At 39.6% G+C, this 20000-nt stretch overlaps 2 protein-coding genes across 3 annotated transcripts in view; both read left to right on the plus strand.

Moving 5' to 3' along the window:
* The window catches only part of LOC138033547 (tumor protein D54-like), a 10182-nt gene extending 6211 nt beyond the window's left edge, over nt 1-3971 (plus strand). The window contains exon 6 of one of the 2 annotated variants that reach the window (XM_068881315.1): nt 3273-3971. In XM_068881315.1, coding sequence (XP_068737416.1) covers nt 3273-3368 — 96 coding nt within the window. In that variant the 3' untranslated portion in view covers nt 3369-3971. Of the gene's footprint in view, nt 1-438; nt 2510-3272 lie in introns of those variants that run through there. The other variant, XM_068881317.1, reaches the window with a different exon arrangement.
* A 1281-nt stretch (nt 3972-5252) lies between these two features.
* Nucleotides 5253-19167, plus strand: LOC138033549 (EF-hand domain-containing protein 1-like). The gene is made up of 9 exons (XM_068881319.1): nt 5253-5438; nt 5595-5953; nt 12908-13058; nt 13676-13888; nt 14874-15003; nt 15365-15585; nt 17001-17141; nt 17655-18094; nt 18989-19167. Exons 1-9 carry the CDS (start codon nt 5391-5393, stop codon nt 18993-18995), a joined length of 1710 nt encoding a protein of 569 aa, XP_068737420.1. The 5' UTR covers nt 5253-5390; the 3' UTR covers nt 18996-19167.
* The last annotated feature ends 833 nt before the right edge of the window (nt 19168-20000 follow it).

A 20000-nucleotide genomic window follows, 5' to 3' on the forward strand; every position in this document is an offset into this window, starting at 1 on the left:
CAAGTTTTGCAAAATTAATCAAATATGTGGTACTGAAGAGTAAACGGATAATCAACAAATAGAATCTGGTTACTTTTCAGTGACATAGTCAGTAGACCATACTTAAACATTTAGGAACATTGGTGCAGATACTCTTTTAGTGAAATATACTGTGGTAATTGTAATTACTATTGATTCAGACTTTATGCGTAAAATCTGAAAGCTAAATTTTCGGTTGTTGGCTAATGTTAACTGTTTTAAAGAGCGCAGAGCTATCTGTTGGTAACTAAAACAAATTTGAACCACAAACCCTGTGTCATGCCTTAGTCAATTCTGCCTGGAAAAAAGGATGCTCTTGGTGTGTTGAATTACTGTATTAATTAATATTATTATCAATTAGCATTTTAAATCTTTATTCATCATCTAACAAATAATTCTAATATTTCTCTCTCAATTTAGTTTAAGATGCTTAGAATCTCAAACAAGAGCAAGCCAACAACACCATCTTCACCTGATAATGACACCAGTTTATCATGAGGACATTTTATAGCAATTTTTCACTTAGCTTACCTTTAATACTATTACACTAAACTGAACAAAGTTTAGATCAGCTTCCAGGTTGTTTACTACTCTATAATATACAATTTAGTAAAAGCCCTCTGATCTGAGCACTGTTGGTGTTGTTGTACATGTAGCACAACCTTGCCTTTTGGGTGTTGCCACAGTCGGTGAAAAGTATCAGGGAAGATTGTGATTTTTGTGGGGTCTGGAAACATTTAGGGAATTTTTGAGAAGATCAAGAAATGTCCCATATGTTTTCAGTATAATTATTGACTTACGAGGAATTTTGGTCAAATGTGCAAAGAGAAAAAACTACAGGAATAATATTTCTAAAATTCAGGAAAGGTGAAGCAAGTTTCTATGTGAGTAGGTTTCTTCTTGTTATTACTATTCGCCTATTGCTAGGTCAGTAAAAGTTTTAAAAAGGTGTGTAAAAAAAATCCAGAAGATTTTTAGTTTCTGATAAGTGCATTGTCTTTTTAGAATAGCATTGATGTCCCGTTGGGACCCTTTACAAAACTAACACACCAACAGCACCCCCAGACTGTCACGAGGGGGAACTCTCCCCCCTTCTTTATGTGTCTTTGGTACCTTCACATTTTAGTAGCACAAAATAAATCTGTGTGAACAGAAATGTCAAATAAATTAATAGACATGCCAGGAAGGCCAATCTCCTTCTCTGATGGAAGTATGGTTCTGCTTTAAAACCATTCCATTGAGAAATTTTTGCAATTCTGGGTGTTTTTTGTCAGATAAAATAGAAAGTTTTGCGAGTAGTTGTTTTGTAAAATGTTTTTCACGATTTATTAATCTTGAATTAAAGTGCCATTGACGCTTAAAATAATGATGCAGTAAAATAAGTTTAGGGCTTGAATGGTAAAAAAAATGCCAAATTAATTTTTTTCAATGGAGTAAATATAGTTTACGTCATAGAAAGTGCGGCGTACGGGGTTTTATTCACGAGTTGTTTGTGTCAAAAACCCGAACGAGCGAGGAACGAGCGAGTGACGGTTTTTGACACAAACAACGAGTGAATAAAAGCCCGTACAAAGCACTTTCTATGTCGTGAACTGTTTATTACACATAAGACGAGAATTTTCATTAAAATAGTTTTCTGAACGCAAATTAGAAACAAAAGCTCACTAACGATTGAACCAAATGCAAATTTAATTTAATTCAATAACAAAGTACGATTTGCACGAGATGCACGAGATGCACGAGTGATTGGCATGGAAACGCCTTTACGCTATCGTTGATTGGTTATACTTCCACATGTGAAATAGCTGTACGCCATTCTGATTGGCTGTATAAGCCTTTTCCACATGTGAAAATAAAGCGTATAGATTTGTACAAATGAGCTTTATGGAATAAAATTCTCATGTTATGTGTAATAATGTATATTCATACACACTGTAAATTTTGTGAAAAATATTTAATGTAAAAGAATACACTTAAGGGTAAAGTGGTTAGAATTATTAAACACTGAAGTAAAAGCCCAGGTCTGGCTTATAAAAGTTTTAAGTTTTTAACATAAGACAAAGACATGACTTCAGTGCTCCAGGGAAGAAAAATTTTACCTTGCCAGTCTTGTTTATTGTTTGAAGTTTATTATTATCATCTAATTATTTAAAGTGTAGAAACAACAGAAAATTTTGTGATTATGTTAGGTTTATTTTTAACACTCATTGTAAAAATATGCTCTGCAGAGAACAGGTAGCTACAAAAGTCGGGCCAGATCAACTCAGATCTGTGTTTAAAAAAAAAAAAGGAGTCAAGAAATCACCCTAGCCCTAATCGTTTACCTCACCGTGGTGAAATCTGCACTAATGTCAAATAGTTTTTTGCTTACAAAACCGTTTTTCGCGCGATCAGAGATGAGCGATCCAAGTTGATGCGGTCCGACTTCTGTACCTGCCTTGTGGGGAACTGTGTGAAGCCTTTATAATAAAGGATTATTATATGGATTTGAGACAGTTAAAATCTCTTCCTTAATTTCACTGTAATGGCTGGTATCATGAATTTCAACACTCTTGAAATCTTCAGAAGAGCTTTGGAACATCTTCATAAAACATGGGTTGGTCGCGATTGATAAACCTCTTGTCAGAGGGCACAAAATTTAATGTGGACATGATGGTCAACTTCATTGCTCCAAATATGGAAAGTATTTGTGGTTTTCTAACAAACCTCCAAATTTATATAATTTTTGGAAAAATTGGAAAGAGCTGTATTTAGAAAAATCAAGGTGCTGGAAAACAGTTTTAGACATTAAGCCATAGGTAGCCCAGGCTCTGCAAGTGATAAAAACATCTTTTAAAACAGCAATTTTTGCACAATATTTTATGATTAATAACAACAAAACTGATGTCTTCTAGTGACCATTTGAATGTGTTTTGAACTTGAGGATGACACATCGTTTTCTTATGTCTGGTGGCAATCATTTTATCATTGTCTATTCTCAAAAGAGTGGACAGAGATTACTGCAAAACAACTGCTGCTCTGAAGTGTTGATTTTTTTATTACTTGCAAAGCTGAAGTAACCTGTGACTGTGACCAAATGTGGGAGTTCATGGAGAGTCGGGAGTCATCATTATTTTGTAGCCTTGTAAAATTAAACAAACTGTAGTAACCAACGTCCAAAAACAAGCAATTTCCAGTCCTCCTACCTAAAAAAAACACATGGCATGTATAAAGACTTTCCTTTCAGTTGTTCACTTTAGTGTTATATTCTACAGGAAATGGTGGTGGGACAACAACCCAATGATGTGGAGGGATCAGAGGTAAACAGCAACACACCAGGACAAGAAGAAAAGATAAACCTTGCATCCTAATCAAACACATAATTGCTCATTGCTTATCAACTCAGTGATAAGAATTGCAGATCCAAGTTGGCCAAAGACGCACCTTTCATAATATCATCTGTTGGGAGATCAGAAACTGCTCATATTGCCATAGAATATTGCAATATTGAATATCAATATCATCTGTTGATTGATCAGAAACTGTTCATTGCTATAGAACATTAATTTTGAAGGGATTTTTAGACTGAAGGTTTTTCCCTTCACTCTTATTTTTCCTAAAGAGGAGACTAAAAATGTTATTTTGCAAGTTTAGTTTAAGGCTCGTGGTGCTTATAAAGATCCCTGGAATGGGAACTCAATTCAAAAACGATTTTTTTTTCTTTTTGAACGCGCGCAAAAATTATCTCCCTCGCTCCACGAACGCGTGTGGTGCTTCGCGGTATATACAATCGCCCACTTTGGCTTATCAACGAAATCGTCATTGTACTCGGAGGTACTAAAGAGCACTTTGTTTTTAACTGGTCTATACCAGAATAGTTTTTGTAAAATGATGTTCAGCAAACGCAAATTATTATGTAAGCTGATTTTTGTGGCAGATAAAATTTATTTTGCAGAAATAAATGAAGTTGGGTACCTTGTTGTTGTTTAAATATAATTTTCCCATACCTATGCACTCCCTCTTGAAGTATTTTCTTTTTCCTGTGGCCATGGGGTTCCCTGTACATTTTTATAATATTATTCAAGTTTTTACGTAATGTTTAAAAACACGAGGCGCAAAGACCCAATAAAACATGTGCTGCGAGTTTTTTGAACGGCTTCAAAAACATTCCACAAAAAGCGTGCCCTTCGAGAGTTCGAAATTGGGAGCACACGCACGTGACGTTTTATCCATGACCTGATAGGCTGTTCCGATCATAAACTGATTAAGCCACACGACAGATGCACCAAATATTCCGTTAATTCGCTATTTTCACATTCCCAATAATACATCGCCTGAGAGCAGGTTCTCCGAGGGACCGCAGAGAGAGAGCCTACTCGCGCTCGCAAGCTAAATGATACACTTTAGGGGTGCGAATAGTACCAGAGTGGGTCTTTTCCTGTTTTGACGTCACAAACTGATTTTAAAATGCAAGCAAACTAGATTGTCACGTCAAAACAGGGATAGACCCACTCCCCTTCTGACTCGGTCGTGAACAAAAGATGCTTGGATTTTCGCAACTTTCGAAGCCTATGAAATGGCAGGATTTGTTAGAAATACCTCTTACTAACCGAATTAGAGGTCCGTACTATAAGTTACGGACGAGCTTTTTCCCGTTGATTTATGACCCAAGCGCGAAAAAACGAGGATCCGTAACTTACAGCACGGACCGAGAAAACTCGGTAAGTAAGATAGTTACTATATCTCTGAGGTTAACCGGCGCGCGGGCAAGGAAACTAGTCAAAGTGAAGCGGAAGGTTCAACTGCCACAAAGAATGCCGTGCCAAAATCCCAAAAACTAAATCTTCTTGGCTGTTAAGTTTGAAATTGTTGCTTGCAAGATTCAAACAGTTTTCAGTACAAGTTTATGCAACAGAAATGACATGAAAAACTCGCTAGATGATGTTTTGTCGAAATTTTAAATTTAGCGGGCTGTACAGCGGGCCGTACTTAGCTCTTATTAACCGAGAAGGAGGACTGTATGGGAGAATCTTGACCGAGGTCGTGAGTACAGACCGAACGCAGTGAGGTCTGTACACACGATCGAGTGGAAGCCAAAAGAAAAGGCTACCTCGCTCTCCCACTTATCTCAAATCTTGGAAGGTAACCGAGCGGTTACCACCTAGTGGCAACCGAGCGGAGACTGGTAAGAACTTTAAAATTGTCTATCCCATAAGTCCTTTTGGCTGCAAGAATTGTGAACAAACCGAAACCATAGCAACAAACAATGGTAAATAGTAACATCGGCCATGCTTCTCTGGCAGTGAGGAGTTTTGAGCTGCAGAACATAGATTCAAAGCCTCAACCTCAAATCGTTATTGGATAAATAGTCTTTGTTGAAAAAAGACAGCGAGATGTCTGCCTTGCCATTTCTCCCCGGAAATACGTTCACAGACCCCACGGTAGGTATATTTTTGTGGTTTAAAAGTTCAGCGGAAAATCTAATTTCAGTGAATTTAGTTCAATCCAGCGTGTTTGTAAACGTGACTCGATTTTTCCAGTGGTGTTAAAGCTAGCGGCAAAATCATTCAAATTCACGTCCGCTTTTCCTTCATCAGAAAACCAAATTTCACCGACCTCAAACACTTGGTTGGATGAATGGATACTCAATACCTGTAGCTCCTCAGATAGGCATTGGTGGCGATCCTGTCCCAGTAAATAAACTCACACAGGAAGAGTTGGACGAACTAGCAAACCTCAAGCCTTCGCTAACTTACGGGCAAAAAGTTCAGGCACCACCCGAAGATTTCGTTCCCGCTCACGTAGGATTTGACAAAAAAGTGTTGCTGTTCTTTGGATATTTCAAGCAAACAGTTCACGAGTCTGCAAATGAGTATTTCAGAGTTCGACCAGTGAAGGTTTACTATTACTTGGAGGACGATTCTCTTGCAGTGGTAGAACCGTTGGTCAATAACAGGTAACTGTGACTGATTATTATTATTATCATTATGAGCAGTATGAAAACGACTGGTTGCCCAGATTCTCCTACAAACAGTAATCGGGTGCCTATCAACTGTACGTAGCCACTCAACGCGAGACCAGACCATACATGCTAATTAAAAAACTTAAGAAATTGCAGAACTTACGCTAGCTCATAAAGCGTCCTAAACGTTGTATTCCTAAAAAATAACTTGCTACGATATATTGTCGGATAATTCAATTTTTAAACGAGCGGGCGATATGCAGAGAGCTTTGTAAGTACAGATTACTTATTATGTTCGTCTACATTTCCACTCGTGCCGGTCTTCCTGTGATAATAAACCTTGGAAGGCAATAACTGCTGGTACAGTTCTTGCAACCCTGCCACTGTGTGTGTCGGTGCCACTTTCCAAAGATGAAGCCATGCAAAACAGCCCCCTCGGTCCAAGTAACTGTCTTCCTATGTGTTCTTCATTAGTTTCCCTTGCCACTTTTCCAGTTCCACCATCTCTTGATACTTTTGCTGTCGAACCGTAGCTACACTTGTCTTATTACTTTAGATCCAGTAATTTTCTCGACATCCTCCTTGATACACACAGGCTCTGGGTAATTCAACTGGAGGTGCATTCCGCATTCTTGAGCAAATCACTGGGCATCTTTAACGAAGGAGTGGCATCTGCTTTTCATTGATTTCTCTTCGAATTTCCTTACAGCAGACATCGATGGGTCAGTGTTCTCATGAAGCTTGATTGCTGCTTTTATCTTGATGTTCTTGTATTCTTCCTCTACTGACTTCAGGCCTCTCCCCCCACTTTTTCTGGCCAAGTACAACACAGCTGTTGACCCTTGTGGGTGGTTACCCCCATTTCCTGATGTAATCTTGTACACCTCTCTATCTATCTGTTGTATCACAGCCAGGAGCCAAGTGTGTGTCCAGATCAGGTACATTAAGACTGGCAATGCGTACTGGTTGGATGCCACAGCCTTGGCGTGGTCACACAGCGGACTAGACCATTGTGACATAGCGGCACCAAATTAGCACCTATTGTATATTACATTTCGCATACGCATATGTAAGTAGGTTGGCACATTATGCATGTAACATAGCAGCACCTAATTAGCACCTATTGTATACTACATTTCGCATATGCATATATAAGTAGGTTAGCACATTATGCAAGAGCAGAGAGCACACACAACCACGCGGTGTGTGTGAATAACGAGAATAAACTCCATCGACATCCGACTACAGTGGCAGCGTTTTACAAGAATAATCGCTAGAGTCAAATCGAAAGAGGCCAGCAGAAGCGAATTATGGCAACAGCAACGTCTTTTGCGTCGCCACAGATGAACTGGGACGCTCCTGATCCGATAATTGCATTCGCAAGATTCAAACAAAAATGTCAGCTTATGTTCTCAAGCGTGCTCAAAGCCGCCGATGACGAAGAAAAAGTGAGCTATATTTTACTCTGGTCGGGTGAAAAAGGTCTGGATATTTACAACAGTTGGACATTCACAAAGGAGGAAGAGAGGAAAAAACCTGCCATTATTTTCGAACGGTTCGAGAATCAATTGGAGCCGAAGACGAGTCATCGAATTCACAGATACACACTACAAGGAATGCGACAAGAACAAAGCGAGCCAGTGGATGATTTTATCTCAAGATTAAAAAACCTAGCAGCAAAATGTCAATTTCGCGACAGCACCGAAGTCGAAGACAGAGTTCTAGATCAGCTTATTTGGGGGTCAAAAAACCCCGATGTCCAGAAGTCCCTCATAGGCCGAGACAAATCATTGACCCTTGCAGGCGCTATCGAGATTGCAAGAAGCAACGAGGCGACAAGTAAACATATGAAGACATTGGCAGGAAGTAGCGAAAGCCATCAAGAGGATAGAAGTGTAGATGCCATTCATAAGGAACAAGAAAGGGAATCCTGTAACAACTGCGGAAAACAACACCCGAGGAACAAATGTCCAGCCTACGGTACACTATGTCGAAAATGCGGCAAAGGTAATCATTGGCAATCTGTCTGCCGATCCAGTAAACGGAAACAATTTATCCAAGGAAGAAAGCCGGTTTTCAAAAAATCTATTCACACGATTGAAGACAGGGGCGATGAAGACAATGATGAAATTCTCACAATTAGTACAATCGAGGTTAACACCATAGAAGACACGCAACATTCGATGACACACGACACACGCGATGAAGTCTTTGCAACACTGGAAATAACCCAGCCTGAAAAGAAGCGGAAAATTAATCTCCAGTGCAAGGTGGACACAGGTGCACAGAGCAATGTTTTGCCTATCAGGCTACTTCGCATAATCGCCCCAGAGAAGTTTGATGACGAAGGAAACCTCAAACCAGAAGTACTGGAAAAGAATGAAGCCGTTCTCTCAGCATACGGTGGCTCTGTAATTAAGCAGCTTGGCACTATAAACATCTCGTGCAAGTACAAAGAGAAGAAGATTAACTGCATTTTCTACGTCACGGATACTTCAGGGCCAGCTATCCTCGGTCTAAAAGCGTGCATTGCACTAAAACTAGTCTCCCTCCACTGTACGCTAGGAATAAATCAATTAAACCAGGCTGATCCAAATAGCAGCTTCAATTCTCCAGCTCAAAATCCGGGTACTTGCAAGAAAAACTCGAGTTACATTGGAAGTCATATACCACTAGAAGAGCGGCCATCAATCACAAGTAAACAAGAGCTGATGGATATGTACCCAGAATGTTTCAATGGTACAGTTGGATGTTTTGATGACTACACATATCACATCACACTGGATCCTGAAGTATCACCGGTGGTCCATGCACCCCGCAAAGTACCTATAGAGTTGAAAGACAAATTACAAGCCGAATTACGTGAGATGGAAAGCCAAGATATCATTGCGAAAGTAACCCAACCTACGGATTGGGTCAACTCCCTGGTCATTAGAGAAAAAGAAAATGGGCGACTTCGGTTATGCCTCGATCCCAAAGACCTGAATAAGGCGATCAAAAGAGAACATCATCCCATACCCACTCTAGAGGAAATCACACCCAAATTATCAGGAGCAAAGCTTTTTAGTAAGCTCGACGCTCGCAATGGCTATTGGAATGTCAAACTAGATGACGCGTCCTCGTACCTGACAACCTTCAATACACCATTTGGTCGGTATCGTTTCCTCAGAATGCCGTTTGGTCTACGAATGAGTCAAGATATCTTCCAGTTCAAGATTGATGAGACGTATCGTGATTGCCTGGGAGCCATTGGTATTGCAGATGACGTCACAGTCTATGGAAAGAACGATAAAGAGCATGACTTACACCTGCATGAAACCATGGAACGTACCAGACAGGCCGGCATCAAGCTCAATGACGAGAAGTGCGTTATCAAAACAAAGGAGTGCAATTTCTTTGGTATGCTCTACACACCAGACGGTGTCAAACCCAGCCCAGATAAAGTCAGAGCCATAGAAAGTTTAGAACCGCCTAAAGACAAGAAAGAGCTTCACACCTTTTTGGGGATGGCAACCTACATGAGCTCATTCATCCCCAATTTAGCTGACCACACTGCCCCCTTAAGAAACCTCTTAAAGGAGAACGTTGATTTCATATGGAATCCATCACATTCGAAAGCCTTTGAGAAGGTGAAGGCATTGATATGTACCACAACGACCTTGGCCTACTATGACAGAAAGGAACCAGTTGTCCTCCATGTTGATGCATCAATTAAGGGCTTGGGCGCAGCTCTCTTCCAAAACGACAAGCCAATAGCCTTTGCATCGAAAGTACTTACCCCTGCGGAGACCAGATACGCTAATATCGAACGGGAACTATTGGCAGTGGTATACGGCTGCGAAAAATTCCATTCGTATCTCTATGGAAGATCGTTCGTGGTTAAAACAGACCATCGTCCCCTGGAACAGATCCATAAAAAGAACCTGATGCAAGCACCTCCACGCCTTCAAAGAATGCTGTTGCGTTTACAACCTTACGACTGCGTCATTAAATATCTTCCAGGAAGAGAAATGGTTACAGCTGACGCCCTGTCACGCCTTTCGCCGTTGGATGAATTTGAAGTGTCGGACATGAATGTGAAAGTTCACCATCTAATCAGAATCACCCCAGTCAAAATGGAAGAGTTCAAAAAGGAAACTGCGAAAGATGAAACCCTGCAGCTTCTAGCCCACAAAGTTATGCAGGGTTGGCCTGACAGTGGGAAGAAAATCGTTTCGGCGCTAAAACCATACTGGCCCCTACGAGATGACATATCAGTAGAAGATGGGCTGATACTTCTTGGAAGCCGTGTTATAGTACCTGAATCCTTGAGAGGCAACATCTTGCAGCAAATCCACGGAGGGCACTTTGGTATGGAAAAATGCAAACTACGAGCCAAATCCTGTGTTTACTGGCCAGGCATATACAAAGAAATTGAAAACCTTGTAAACTCATGTTGTGTATGCCAGAAGTACCACAATTCTCAGCAAAAGGAGCCAATGATACCAACAGAGATCCCTTCAAGACCGTGGAAAACACTTAGCGCAGACCTTTTCTACGCTCAACAGTCGTGGTTCCTCATAGTTGTCGACTATTACTCCAAGTTCCCATTTGTCAAGAAACTCCAAAACCTTACATCCGGGGCTGTTGTTAATGAACTGAAAATGCTATTCGCAGAAAATGGAATCCCAGAATCTCTTCAATGCGACAACGGCACTCAGTTTACATCCGGCGAGTTCCATCAACTGGCAAACCAGTACGGGTTTGAAATTGTGACGTCATCTCCACATTACCCACGTGGCCATGGGTTTGTTGAACGCCAAGTCCAAACGGTTAAGAAGACGATCCTGAAATGCAGAGAGACTAAAGAAGACATAGATCTAGCCCTGCTGGCTCTACGAACGACGCCCCTGAGTTCCAATATACCGTCACCAGCTGAATTACTGAATGGCCGAGTATTTAAATCCACACTTCCTGGTAAGATCCAGCCATCAAAGAACCAAGAGGAAGTTAGAAATTGGCTCAAAGCGAGACAAGACAACCAATGCCACTATTACAACAGACACACCAAGGAGCTCCCTGAATTACACAGAGACCAAGCTATCTATGTACAAGACCCTGTGAGAAAGACATGGAATCCTGCTAGGGTCATAGATCGGGGAGAGACACCCCGCACATATCTCATAGAAACTGGAACTGGTGCCCAATTGCGAAGGAATAGAATCCATCTTAGACCGAATAATGCTTCCAACAATTCGGCAAACAACTCTTCGGATTCCATGTCCCAAAGAAGCATGACTGCACAATATTCAAGCGCCATTCTACGAGAATCCACTGCGGCAGGCAATTCAGCAAATGACCCATCAAGTGGCAAGTTGACTATACAGCCCTCAAGCTCCAACCCACAATGCTCTAGTGTAACAGGAGAAGCCGAGAAAGGACCAAGAAAATCCCGCGCGGGACGTGAAATCCGGGCACCGGAAAGACTTAATCTCTGACGCTTGCTTTAATAGTTGATATTAGTATGATACATAAACACTAGACAGAAAATCCCTATATTGTTACCAGTTTTATTCGTTTTCAACATATGTACAAGATATATTGGCCCGAATGAAGATATTGTGTTTTGTTTGTTTTCCATTTAATTAATATAGCTTTAAGAGAAGGGGATGTGACATAGCGGCACCAAATTAGCACCTATTGTATATTACATTTCGCATACGCATATGTAAGTAGGTTGGCACATTATGCATGTAACATAGCAGCACCTAATTAGCACCTATTGTATACTACATTTCGCATATGCATATATAAGTAGGTTAGCACATTATGCAAGAGCAGAGAGCACACACAACCACGCGGTGTGTGTGAATAACGAGAATAAACTCCATCGACATCCGACTACAACCATATAACCGAAACCCTTCTCAAGAATTCCTTGGCCGCTTTTAATTAACCTCCAGTACTAATCCATCCTCCTGTCTCACACTTTCCCGCACACCAAGGAATTTGTAGTTTAGGAGTCCTCTCGCAGACAGTTGATGGGTTTCAAGTAATGTTATTAGTATTATTCTTATTGTTATTGTTATTATTATTATTAATGTACCATCACCAGAATAAAACATGGACTAGATGGAATGGGATTCAATTACTTAAAGTGCCCCTGTGACCAAAAAATCAATTCATATTTTTCTTTGGATTTCAAAACTATGTTAACAAAACACTAAGTGACCCACATTTTAAGCCTTGATTTCAAAAAGACACCTCTTTATTTTCACTGTAATTTTCCTATTTAATAGTCCGCCATTACTAACATTTATGTTCTTGAGAGGGCTGGATCGAGGAGAAAATGACGTCAAAGGCTCACTAGTTTAAGAATGCAATATGTGTGTACGCCGCAGAATTAATTTGCAGCACGGGGGTTTTGGGCTTTCAGACTTTTAAACGCACTCTTTGCATATATAATAAGCTGCGTTCACACGCTGAAATTTTAAGCTAGTGAGCCTCTGACGTCACTTTTCCCTGGATCCAACCGTCTGAGGTCCAATCGGTCAGTTTTGAACGTGAGTAATGGCGGACCGTGAAATCCAAAACTTACACTCAAAGTAAACGGCCTTTGGATAAAAATCAAAGCTCAAAATTTTGCCAGTCAGCTGTTAAGCAAACACACTTTCAAAATCTGAAGGAAAACTGGAAGTGGTTTTTTTGATCTCAGGGGTACTTTAAAGATGTAATAATCATCATCTCACAAACATCATTCATTTTATTGGTCAAAAATGTATAAAGTTAACTACTGTTTGCTCAATATCACAAACATCACAATAATTGACAGAGATTTGTAAATCTTAGAATCAATATATCTTCATAGCATACTTAAAGTAGAAGGTTAAAATTTGTGTATATTATTATTGTTTACTGTGTGACTCAGGTGGGTCTATAAACATTCACCTTTAAGTTAATTTTTCCTAGTGGAATTCCGCAAGGAAAACTTATCAAGCGACAACGTTTACCAAAGAATGATCTTGGGGAATATTGGCACTGGAAGGACCTCAATCTTGGGATCAATGTTACTTTTTATGGAAAAGTGTTTCATCTTTATGACTGTGATGGCTGGACAAAGGTTGGTGGGATTAATTATCATAATAATTTTAAGAATGGGAGAGTTCATTAAATTTTGTTGGGCTCTTCTGTAATGACAATGTGCCTCAAAGTATAGACGACTGTACATTACCTCTTAACACGGACATAGTCTCGGAGTGAATGTAGCTGTTGTTAACCCTTTCACCCCTGAGGGGCTCCCCATTGACGAGTAAAATCGTCTGGCGTTAGACAGAGTAAAATCTATAAGTGCTCTTAGGAGGGAAAGGGTTAATATATAACCGAGTTTCAGGTCCATACTGTCAGTTACCGGTACAGACCAAGTTTTTTTCGGTTGATTTATGTCCCAACTGCAGGTTCTTGACCAACAGAGTTTACAAACATTGGAATGTTGTTAGACCATGTGTATTACATAAGCGAAGATGGTTAAGCCTGCACTTTTTTGTCTTCTTGGCAATTGGCAGAAGTCCAATAATTATGCCTTAATTCACTTGTTCTACTTTCTAACCGAAGTATAGATCTATCTACCTTTATAGGCCTAATCTAAAGTTACTGTTTAGTCTTAATTTCCTCTTCAGAGAAATCAGAAGGCACTGGGTATTTTATTATTTTATATATTGTAATTGTACTTTTTTGCAGGAATACATGGCCAGTGAAGGAATAGAACTGAATGAACCAGTGATGCCAGAAAAGGACCCATACACTGAATCACGCAAACAACCCCTCCGCAGCTACAAGACACCTTCTGATTTTGACAAACTGAAACAATTTCTGGAGTTAGACAGGAAAGTTCTAAGATTTTACTGTGTGTGGGATGACAGAGACAGTATGTTTGGAGAAATTAGGCCATGTGTAAGTATTCCTCTCTATCTTTCATAGTTCAGCCTCTGTGTCGTAATTCACAGAGGGCATCTGTGTGTGTAGAAAGCGCCAGCTCATGCAAGAAAAGGCTGACATTAGAAAAAGCTGACAAGAGAATTGAATAGTGGGCAACCATCGTAGGCATACTCCAAAGGGGGCAAATTTTCTCAGGTGTTCTAATCCCTGATAGGGCAAACATCCTTATTGCGGATTATTATTATTATTATTATTATTATTATTATTATTATTATTATTATTATCTAAAAATCAGGAGATGAATGCTTGAAACGTTTACCAGACATTGTTATTTAACCCATTGAAACCCTGGAAGTTGATTTTACTTTTCAACTGGGAGCATCCTTCCTTGGGCTTAAACCCATTCACACCTTTACAGCACCCCCACAATAACTGGGGTGCGTTTTATAAGGGGGTTACTCAATAATGTAATTTATGAGTAAAATATTCTGGCATTAGACTGTGTAAAATCTTAAAGTCTTACTGTCGAGGTGGGGAAGGGTTGAAGGGGACAGTTTTTGGGTAGACCTGTCCATTGTAGATGTGGTTAATAAGTAATATGGGTTTGTTGTATAATAAGTCAAAGGCAGCCAGCTAAAAATTGGCAAACTAGTAACCAGCCACTGGGGTACAGGGATGGCACAGTGGTAAGAGCACTTGCTTCCCACCAAGGTGGCGTGGGTTCAAATTCCCAGACTCGGTATCATACCAGTATGTGGGTTGAGTTTATTGGTTCTCTATACTGCACTAAGAGGTTTTTGCCGGGTACTCCGTTGTCCCCCTCTCCTCAAAAACCAACATTTGCCTTGATTTGCATTAATTAATAATTATTGTTAATTTCATTTTTTAGTGTCCCCAATTAGTGGTCCAACGACTAGACACTTCAAGTTCCTTTCCTTTCCTTTTTCAATATTTTGACATGTCTAGACTTGTAACCCTCATCAACTCTGGTTTGTTGCAGATCATTCATTACTACCTGGTAGATGACACTGTTGAAATAAGAGAAGTACATTCTGGCAATGATGGAAGGGACCCTTTCCCTGTTCTTGTCTGTCGTCAAAGATTACCAAAAGACAGAAACAAAGTAGAATGTAAGCACTCATCAACTCTCTTATCTGAAATATTGTTGACATCACTTCTAGTTTTCAAAACTGCTCACTGGTATGGTACACTGTCACACAGCCTCAATGGATTAGCATAAATAAAGTTACATTTGAAGTCTTTTAGAATAAGAATTAAAGTTAACTCAGTAGAAAACATCCTGACTTACAAGGTGCTACTTGTAAGCTCTTATTTTCTGCTTTTAAAGAAAGTCACTTTTCACTCACCTCTCTTGCTTAGTGGTCAATAATAATAGCAAAAAATAAAAGAATTAATGATAATATTATGATCATGATTATTTTTTTATTTCTTCGTTAATTCTTGAATGAACTTTTCTCCTTTAATGTTCAGCCTCTTTTCCTTCTTGTGTTCTGGAATTGTCTGATCACGAGATCAAGGACTGGTTTACACCACGTGACTTCATGGTTGGTCAAACTCTGTTCATTTTGGGAAGAAGATTTCTCCTTTATGACTGTGATGAATTTACAAAGAACTACTACAGGACAACCTTTGGAGTCAATGACTTTTCCCCAGTAGATGTGCAAGGAGCTCCAAGAGAACCCTTACCCAAGGTATTTTGCGAAAACAGAGTTGAATGTACACCTTTTAGTCAGGCCGAACTGGAAGATATGGCCCACAATCTACTCAGATGAACTTATTCACTAGAACAGTGTATTAATTAACAATTATTCGCCAAAGGCGAAGTGATTATCTGTGAATATTCACCGAGACAAAGTCGAGGTGAATATTCACCGATATAATCACTGAGCCTGAGGCAAATAATTGTTGTAGTATAAATACACAGGTGATTATTTCAAAAAAGATTAAAAAAAAAACATTTCAAAGCGAAATCATCTTCACTTACAGTGGCAAAACGACTACTGGCAGCCATTTTGTCCGTCAAGGTGATTATCGGCTGATAATCCGAGATAGCGAGCCAATGAGAGCGCGCGATTTTGTATAATCATCTGTGTATTTATACTTCTAATGGGTCCTAACTACCAAACCATTGCTATGGACCCCTTCAAATAGTCATTTCTCAAATTCCTTTAACTCTAGAGTTATCCTTTTTTACCAAATGTCTTCTATTTAACATTCCTTTGTCTGGTTCGACTCACAACCATATTTGGTAAATCAGGTGACCAAAACAGAAAATGCCTAAAAACTCAGCAAGTTAACTATGTTTTTCACAAATTTTCAACGCAACAGTATGAGAACATCCCAACACGAAATCTGGTTTATGGATTTTAATAGAAATTATTTCTCAAAAAATTATGACATCATTAAGGACCTCCTTTAACTAATACACTTTTCAAAATATCAGTTCCATTTTTTTGTCCAAATAGAAATTCCAACCGCCTCTTCCTTTTTTTTCCTGAGAGCTTTTACCTGTTTGCTTGTCACTGAAACACGCAGCAGGGGACTGGGACTAGTTGCGCGTGTGCCTTCTGATTGAAGTGATGTCAGATTGCTATTGAAAAATTTACTTCCTAGAACCATCCATGCAACCTTTTTGTAAGGCTCTTTGACTAAACAGCTTCCTTAGCAACCATTGTTTTTCTGCAGTTAAACGGCACCCCCCTCCCCCCAACAATTAAAATCCTGAGTACAAGTGCAGCCTGGGATTCAAACAAAACACTTCCTTCCAGGTTACTTACTAGCACTCTTGAAAGCCAATTTAAACAATCAAGGAGTGCTGCAGTGTAATTGCTACATTATAATATTTTAAATGAAAAATTCTGGACTGTTGTAAGTGCAATCAAAGCCTGTAAATGTAGGTTCCCATGTCTCTTCACATGGATTAAACCATTGACACCTCAAACACCCTAGGTTTCCCCCCCCCCCCCCCCCCCAAGCTGGCAAGTAAATTTATCTGACATTAGACAGAGTAAGTTTCACTCCCAGGGGTCAATGGGTTAATGCTTATCTCCAAAGCTTTGAACATTGTATGGAGACTACATGACTTTGTATGTTTTTAATTTTTCAGTATGTTCCTCCATATAATGGTTACGGTTCTCTGGAGGACAGTCTTCAGTCCTGTCTGTCTCTTGTACCACACCCTCCAAAGAAAGATTTTATCAAGATGTTGGAAAATGATCACAAAGTACTGCGGTATGCTGCAACCATGGTACGATACAAATCAGTATAATGTGTGTTGCTTGTACATCTGATGCCCCCTTAGATATTTGGGGGGCAAAATGCATTCACAGACTGTAGGTAAATACCATATGGCTGGCTCTGCGAGTAGGCAACATGGACCAAGTCGTTTACAGTGTTTGTCCTTCAAAATCCCTTTTTGCATTACCGATAAATATCTCCAGATGTTGTAAACAAGCTTGTTTGGTCAAGAATTGGCTAGATATTGGCCTATCTAGTGCATTTCTCACTTTTTTTTTTGACCTCAAATTATTGATCTCAGTCCATAATAAAAATACACTTATGGTCAACATGTGGCTATCTTGACCTTCTGCTTGTTGCATGACACATCCAACCGTTTTTGCTGTAAGTGGTCAGTTAAACTTGCCTGCAACGGATTAGCATACAGATGCCTTAAAGAGTAGTTTTGTGAGTAACCGCATTCTGGTGCAGTAAAGATAACTGTGTAATTGGCAATCAGTGTGAAGTTTTTTTTTTTCTTCAGGAAAGCTTCCGACCAGAGGACAAAAACAGGCGATTTATCATTTCTTATCGCCTAGCTGATGATATGTTGACAATCTATGAACCTCCAGTAAGAAATGCAGGAATCATTGGTGGTAAATTTCTTGAGCGAACACGTGCGACCAAATCAGGATCATCTGTTGATAACCCTGACTTTTACACCCCTGCTGACTTCCAGATCGGAGCTTTGATACAGATCTTCAAACACCGCTTCAGAATAACTGATGCTGACGAGTATGTGTTAAAATATTTGGAGTCCCATGCCCGAGTATATCCCATTGCAACTATTAACTCTATCAGAGAAAAGCATGGCAGACCACCCACGACTACAGAAGAGCTATTAGCTAATGTGCCACAAGGAGACACTGATCCAAATTTGACAAAAAGTCAGCCAGATGGAATCAAAACAGAATACCAGCGGAGGTAATTTGCATCTGAATTTCGTTGCCTTCTGCAATGGCTTAATAATTATGCAGTATGTCAACCTTGTTCCCACGGTCTCCATTGTCGTTGAGATTGACGAAGAGACCCAGGGAACAATTGTCTTATTCATTTGACTCAAGTATCTCCCCTACACAAAGTTCTTGTAACACAAAGTAAATAATTTCTTTCTCTTCTATTGTAGTAATTCATCATTGTATTCATGTTCGCTGCAACAGTTACCAGATTATATATCTCCCCTAGACTAAGTTATTTTCTTTGCAACTTAAAACTGAGTGAATTTGTATTAATTCTTTACTGCCACCAATCATGTTAGCTGCATAACAGAAACCAACATCAACCAATCACAATGTAGCATGTGATCCACTAACCTGGCCTGCTACAGTGAATGATGGCAGTAAAAGTGGAAAATAATTTAACTTCTGAATCCTTAATTTAGTAAATATGAAATAAAATACCCAAATCCAATTTTTGTTTAATTAATTTACCCTTTGACGTCCAAACCGGCCAGATTTTACTCTGTCTAACGCCAGAAGATTTTACTCATCAATGGGGAACCCCTGGGCGTCAATGGGTTAACCAAACTTATGGCAATGCACTCAAGTAATGAAAGTCAACTATTTGAGCAACAGGCCATTTCCAAATCTGTGCCTCCCTCCTCTTCAAAGCAAGTTTAAGTGCAAAGTTTTTGTATTGAAAATTTTTTTTTCATTCATATATAAAATAGAACTAATTACCATCACAAAAACTTTGCACTTAGACTCGCTTTGAAGAGAAGGCAGACACAAACTCGGAAATAGCCTTTTGAATAATTTTTACTGCACTTACTTTAGCTAGAGCTTGTGTTAGATCTAACCTCATCGTTTTGTGTTGCAGGTTTTAAAGTGTGATCACAATGAGCTGTTAAAACGAGAATCGTAAATTATGTTCTATTAAATATTAACATTCCGGGAGAGTTTTGTAATTAATCATTTTACAACCAGCTCATTTCAAGTAGTGGGCTTGTTAAACATTGTATTATAGATTCTGAGAACAATAAAACAGAAAATGTATGACTTGTGTTTGTAATGTTTTATTTCTTTGCCACACGAATTTTTTTTTCTTTTTGTGAAAGTAACAATAATCAAAGATAAGCTTAGGGACACATGGTCAGACTGGTAATACTCATGAATTCTTAGTTAAGTCTATCTTGAGGAAATAAAATTATTAGATTGCATAATTACTACCACAACAATGCAACTATCTAGACAAAACTTTGAACAACATTCAATTCATCAACTTTGCCTCAATACTGAACTCTTTTTCAAAATGCTTCATTTTACTCTCTGTTTTTCTTTGCATTGTTTTGAGCAAGTATATCAGGAGATCGGGAGGTGCGGTGGCCTCATGGTTAGTGCGCTCGACTCCAGATCGAGTGCTCCGGGTTCGGGGCCTGGCCAGGGACATTGTGTTGTGTTCTTGGGCAAGAGACTTTACTCTAACAGTGCCTCTCTCCACCCAGGTGTATAAATGGGTACTGGCGTAATGCTGGGGATAACCCTGCGATGCACTAGCATCCCATCCAGGGAGGAGTATAAATACTCCTAGTCGCTTCATGCTACGGAAACCGGAGATAAGCGCCAGCCTGATGGGCCTTCCTAGGCTCGAAACAGAGACTTTACCTTTACCTACATCAGGAGATCATTTCCACTTCTTTTATTTCAATATTTTACGCACTACTTCTCCCAACATCACATGTCCAAAGTGACACAATTCATGGACGATCAAACTTCTGATGCAAACCACAGATGACAAAATCAACTGATGCGTGACATAGTCCACCAATCAGTATCTTTGGTTCCCATGCATGGTACATTCATATATTCGAACTCGATGCCGACCTGTACAA

The sequence above is a fragment of the Montipora capricornis genome, chromosome 14 (genome assembly GCF_036669925.1).
Source record: "Montipora capricornis isolate CH-2021 chromosome 14, ASM3666992v2, whole genome shotgun sequence".
NCBI classification, from domain to species: Eukaryota; Metazoa; Cnidaria; class Anthozoa; order Scleractinia; family Acroporidae; genus Montipora; species Montipora capricornis.

Excerpts from the sequence above, each read along its gene's own strand:
- LOC138033549 (XM_068881319.1), top strand. The coding sequence starts at position 5,391 with ATGTCTGCCTTGCCATTTCTCCCCGGAAATACGTTCACAGACCCCACG. Across the intron at positions 15,004-15,364 it reads AGACAGAAACAAAGTAGAAT|CCTCTTTTCCTTCTTGTGTT; the intron begins GTAAGCACTCAT and ends TTTAATGTTCAG. Across the intron at positions 17,142-17,654 it reads TGCGGTATGCTGCAACCATG|GAAAGCTTCCGACCAGAGGA; the intron begins GTACGATACAAA and ends TTTTTTCTTCAG.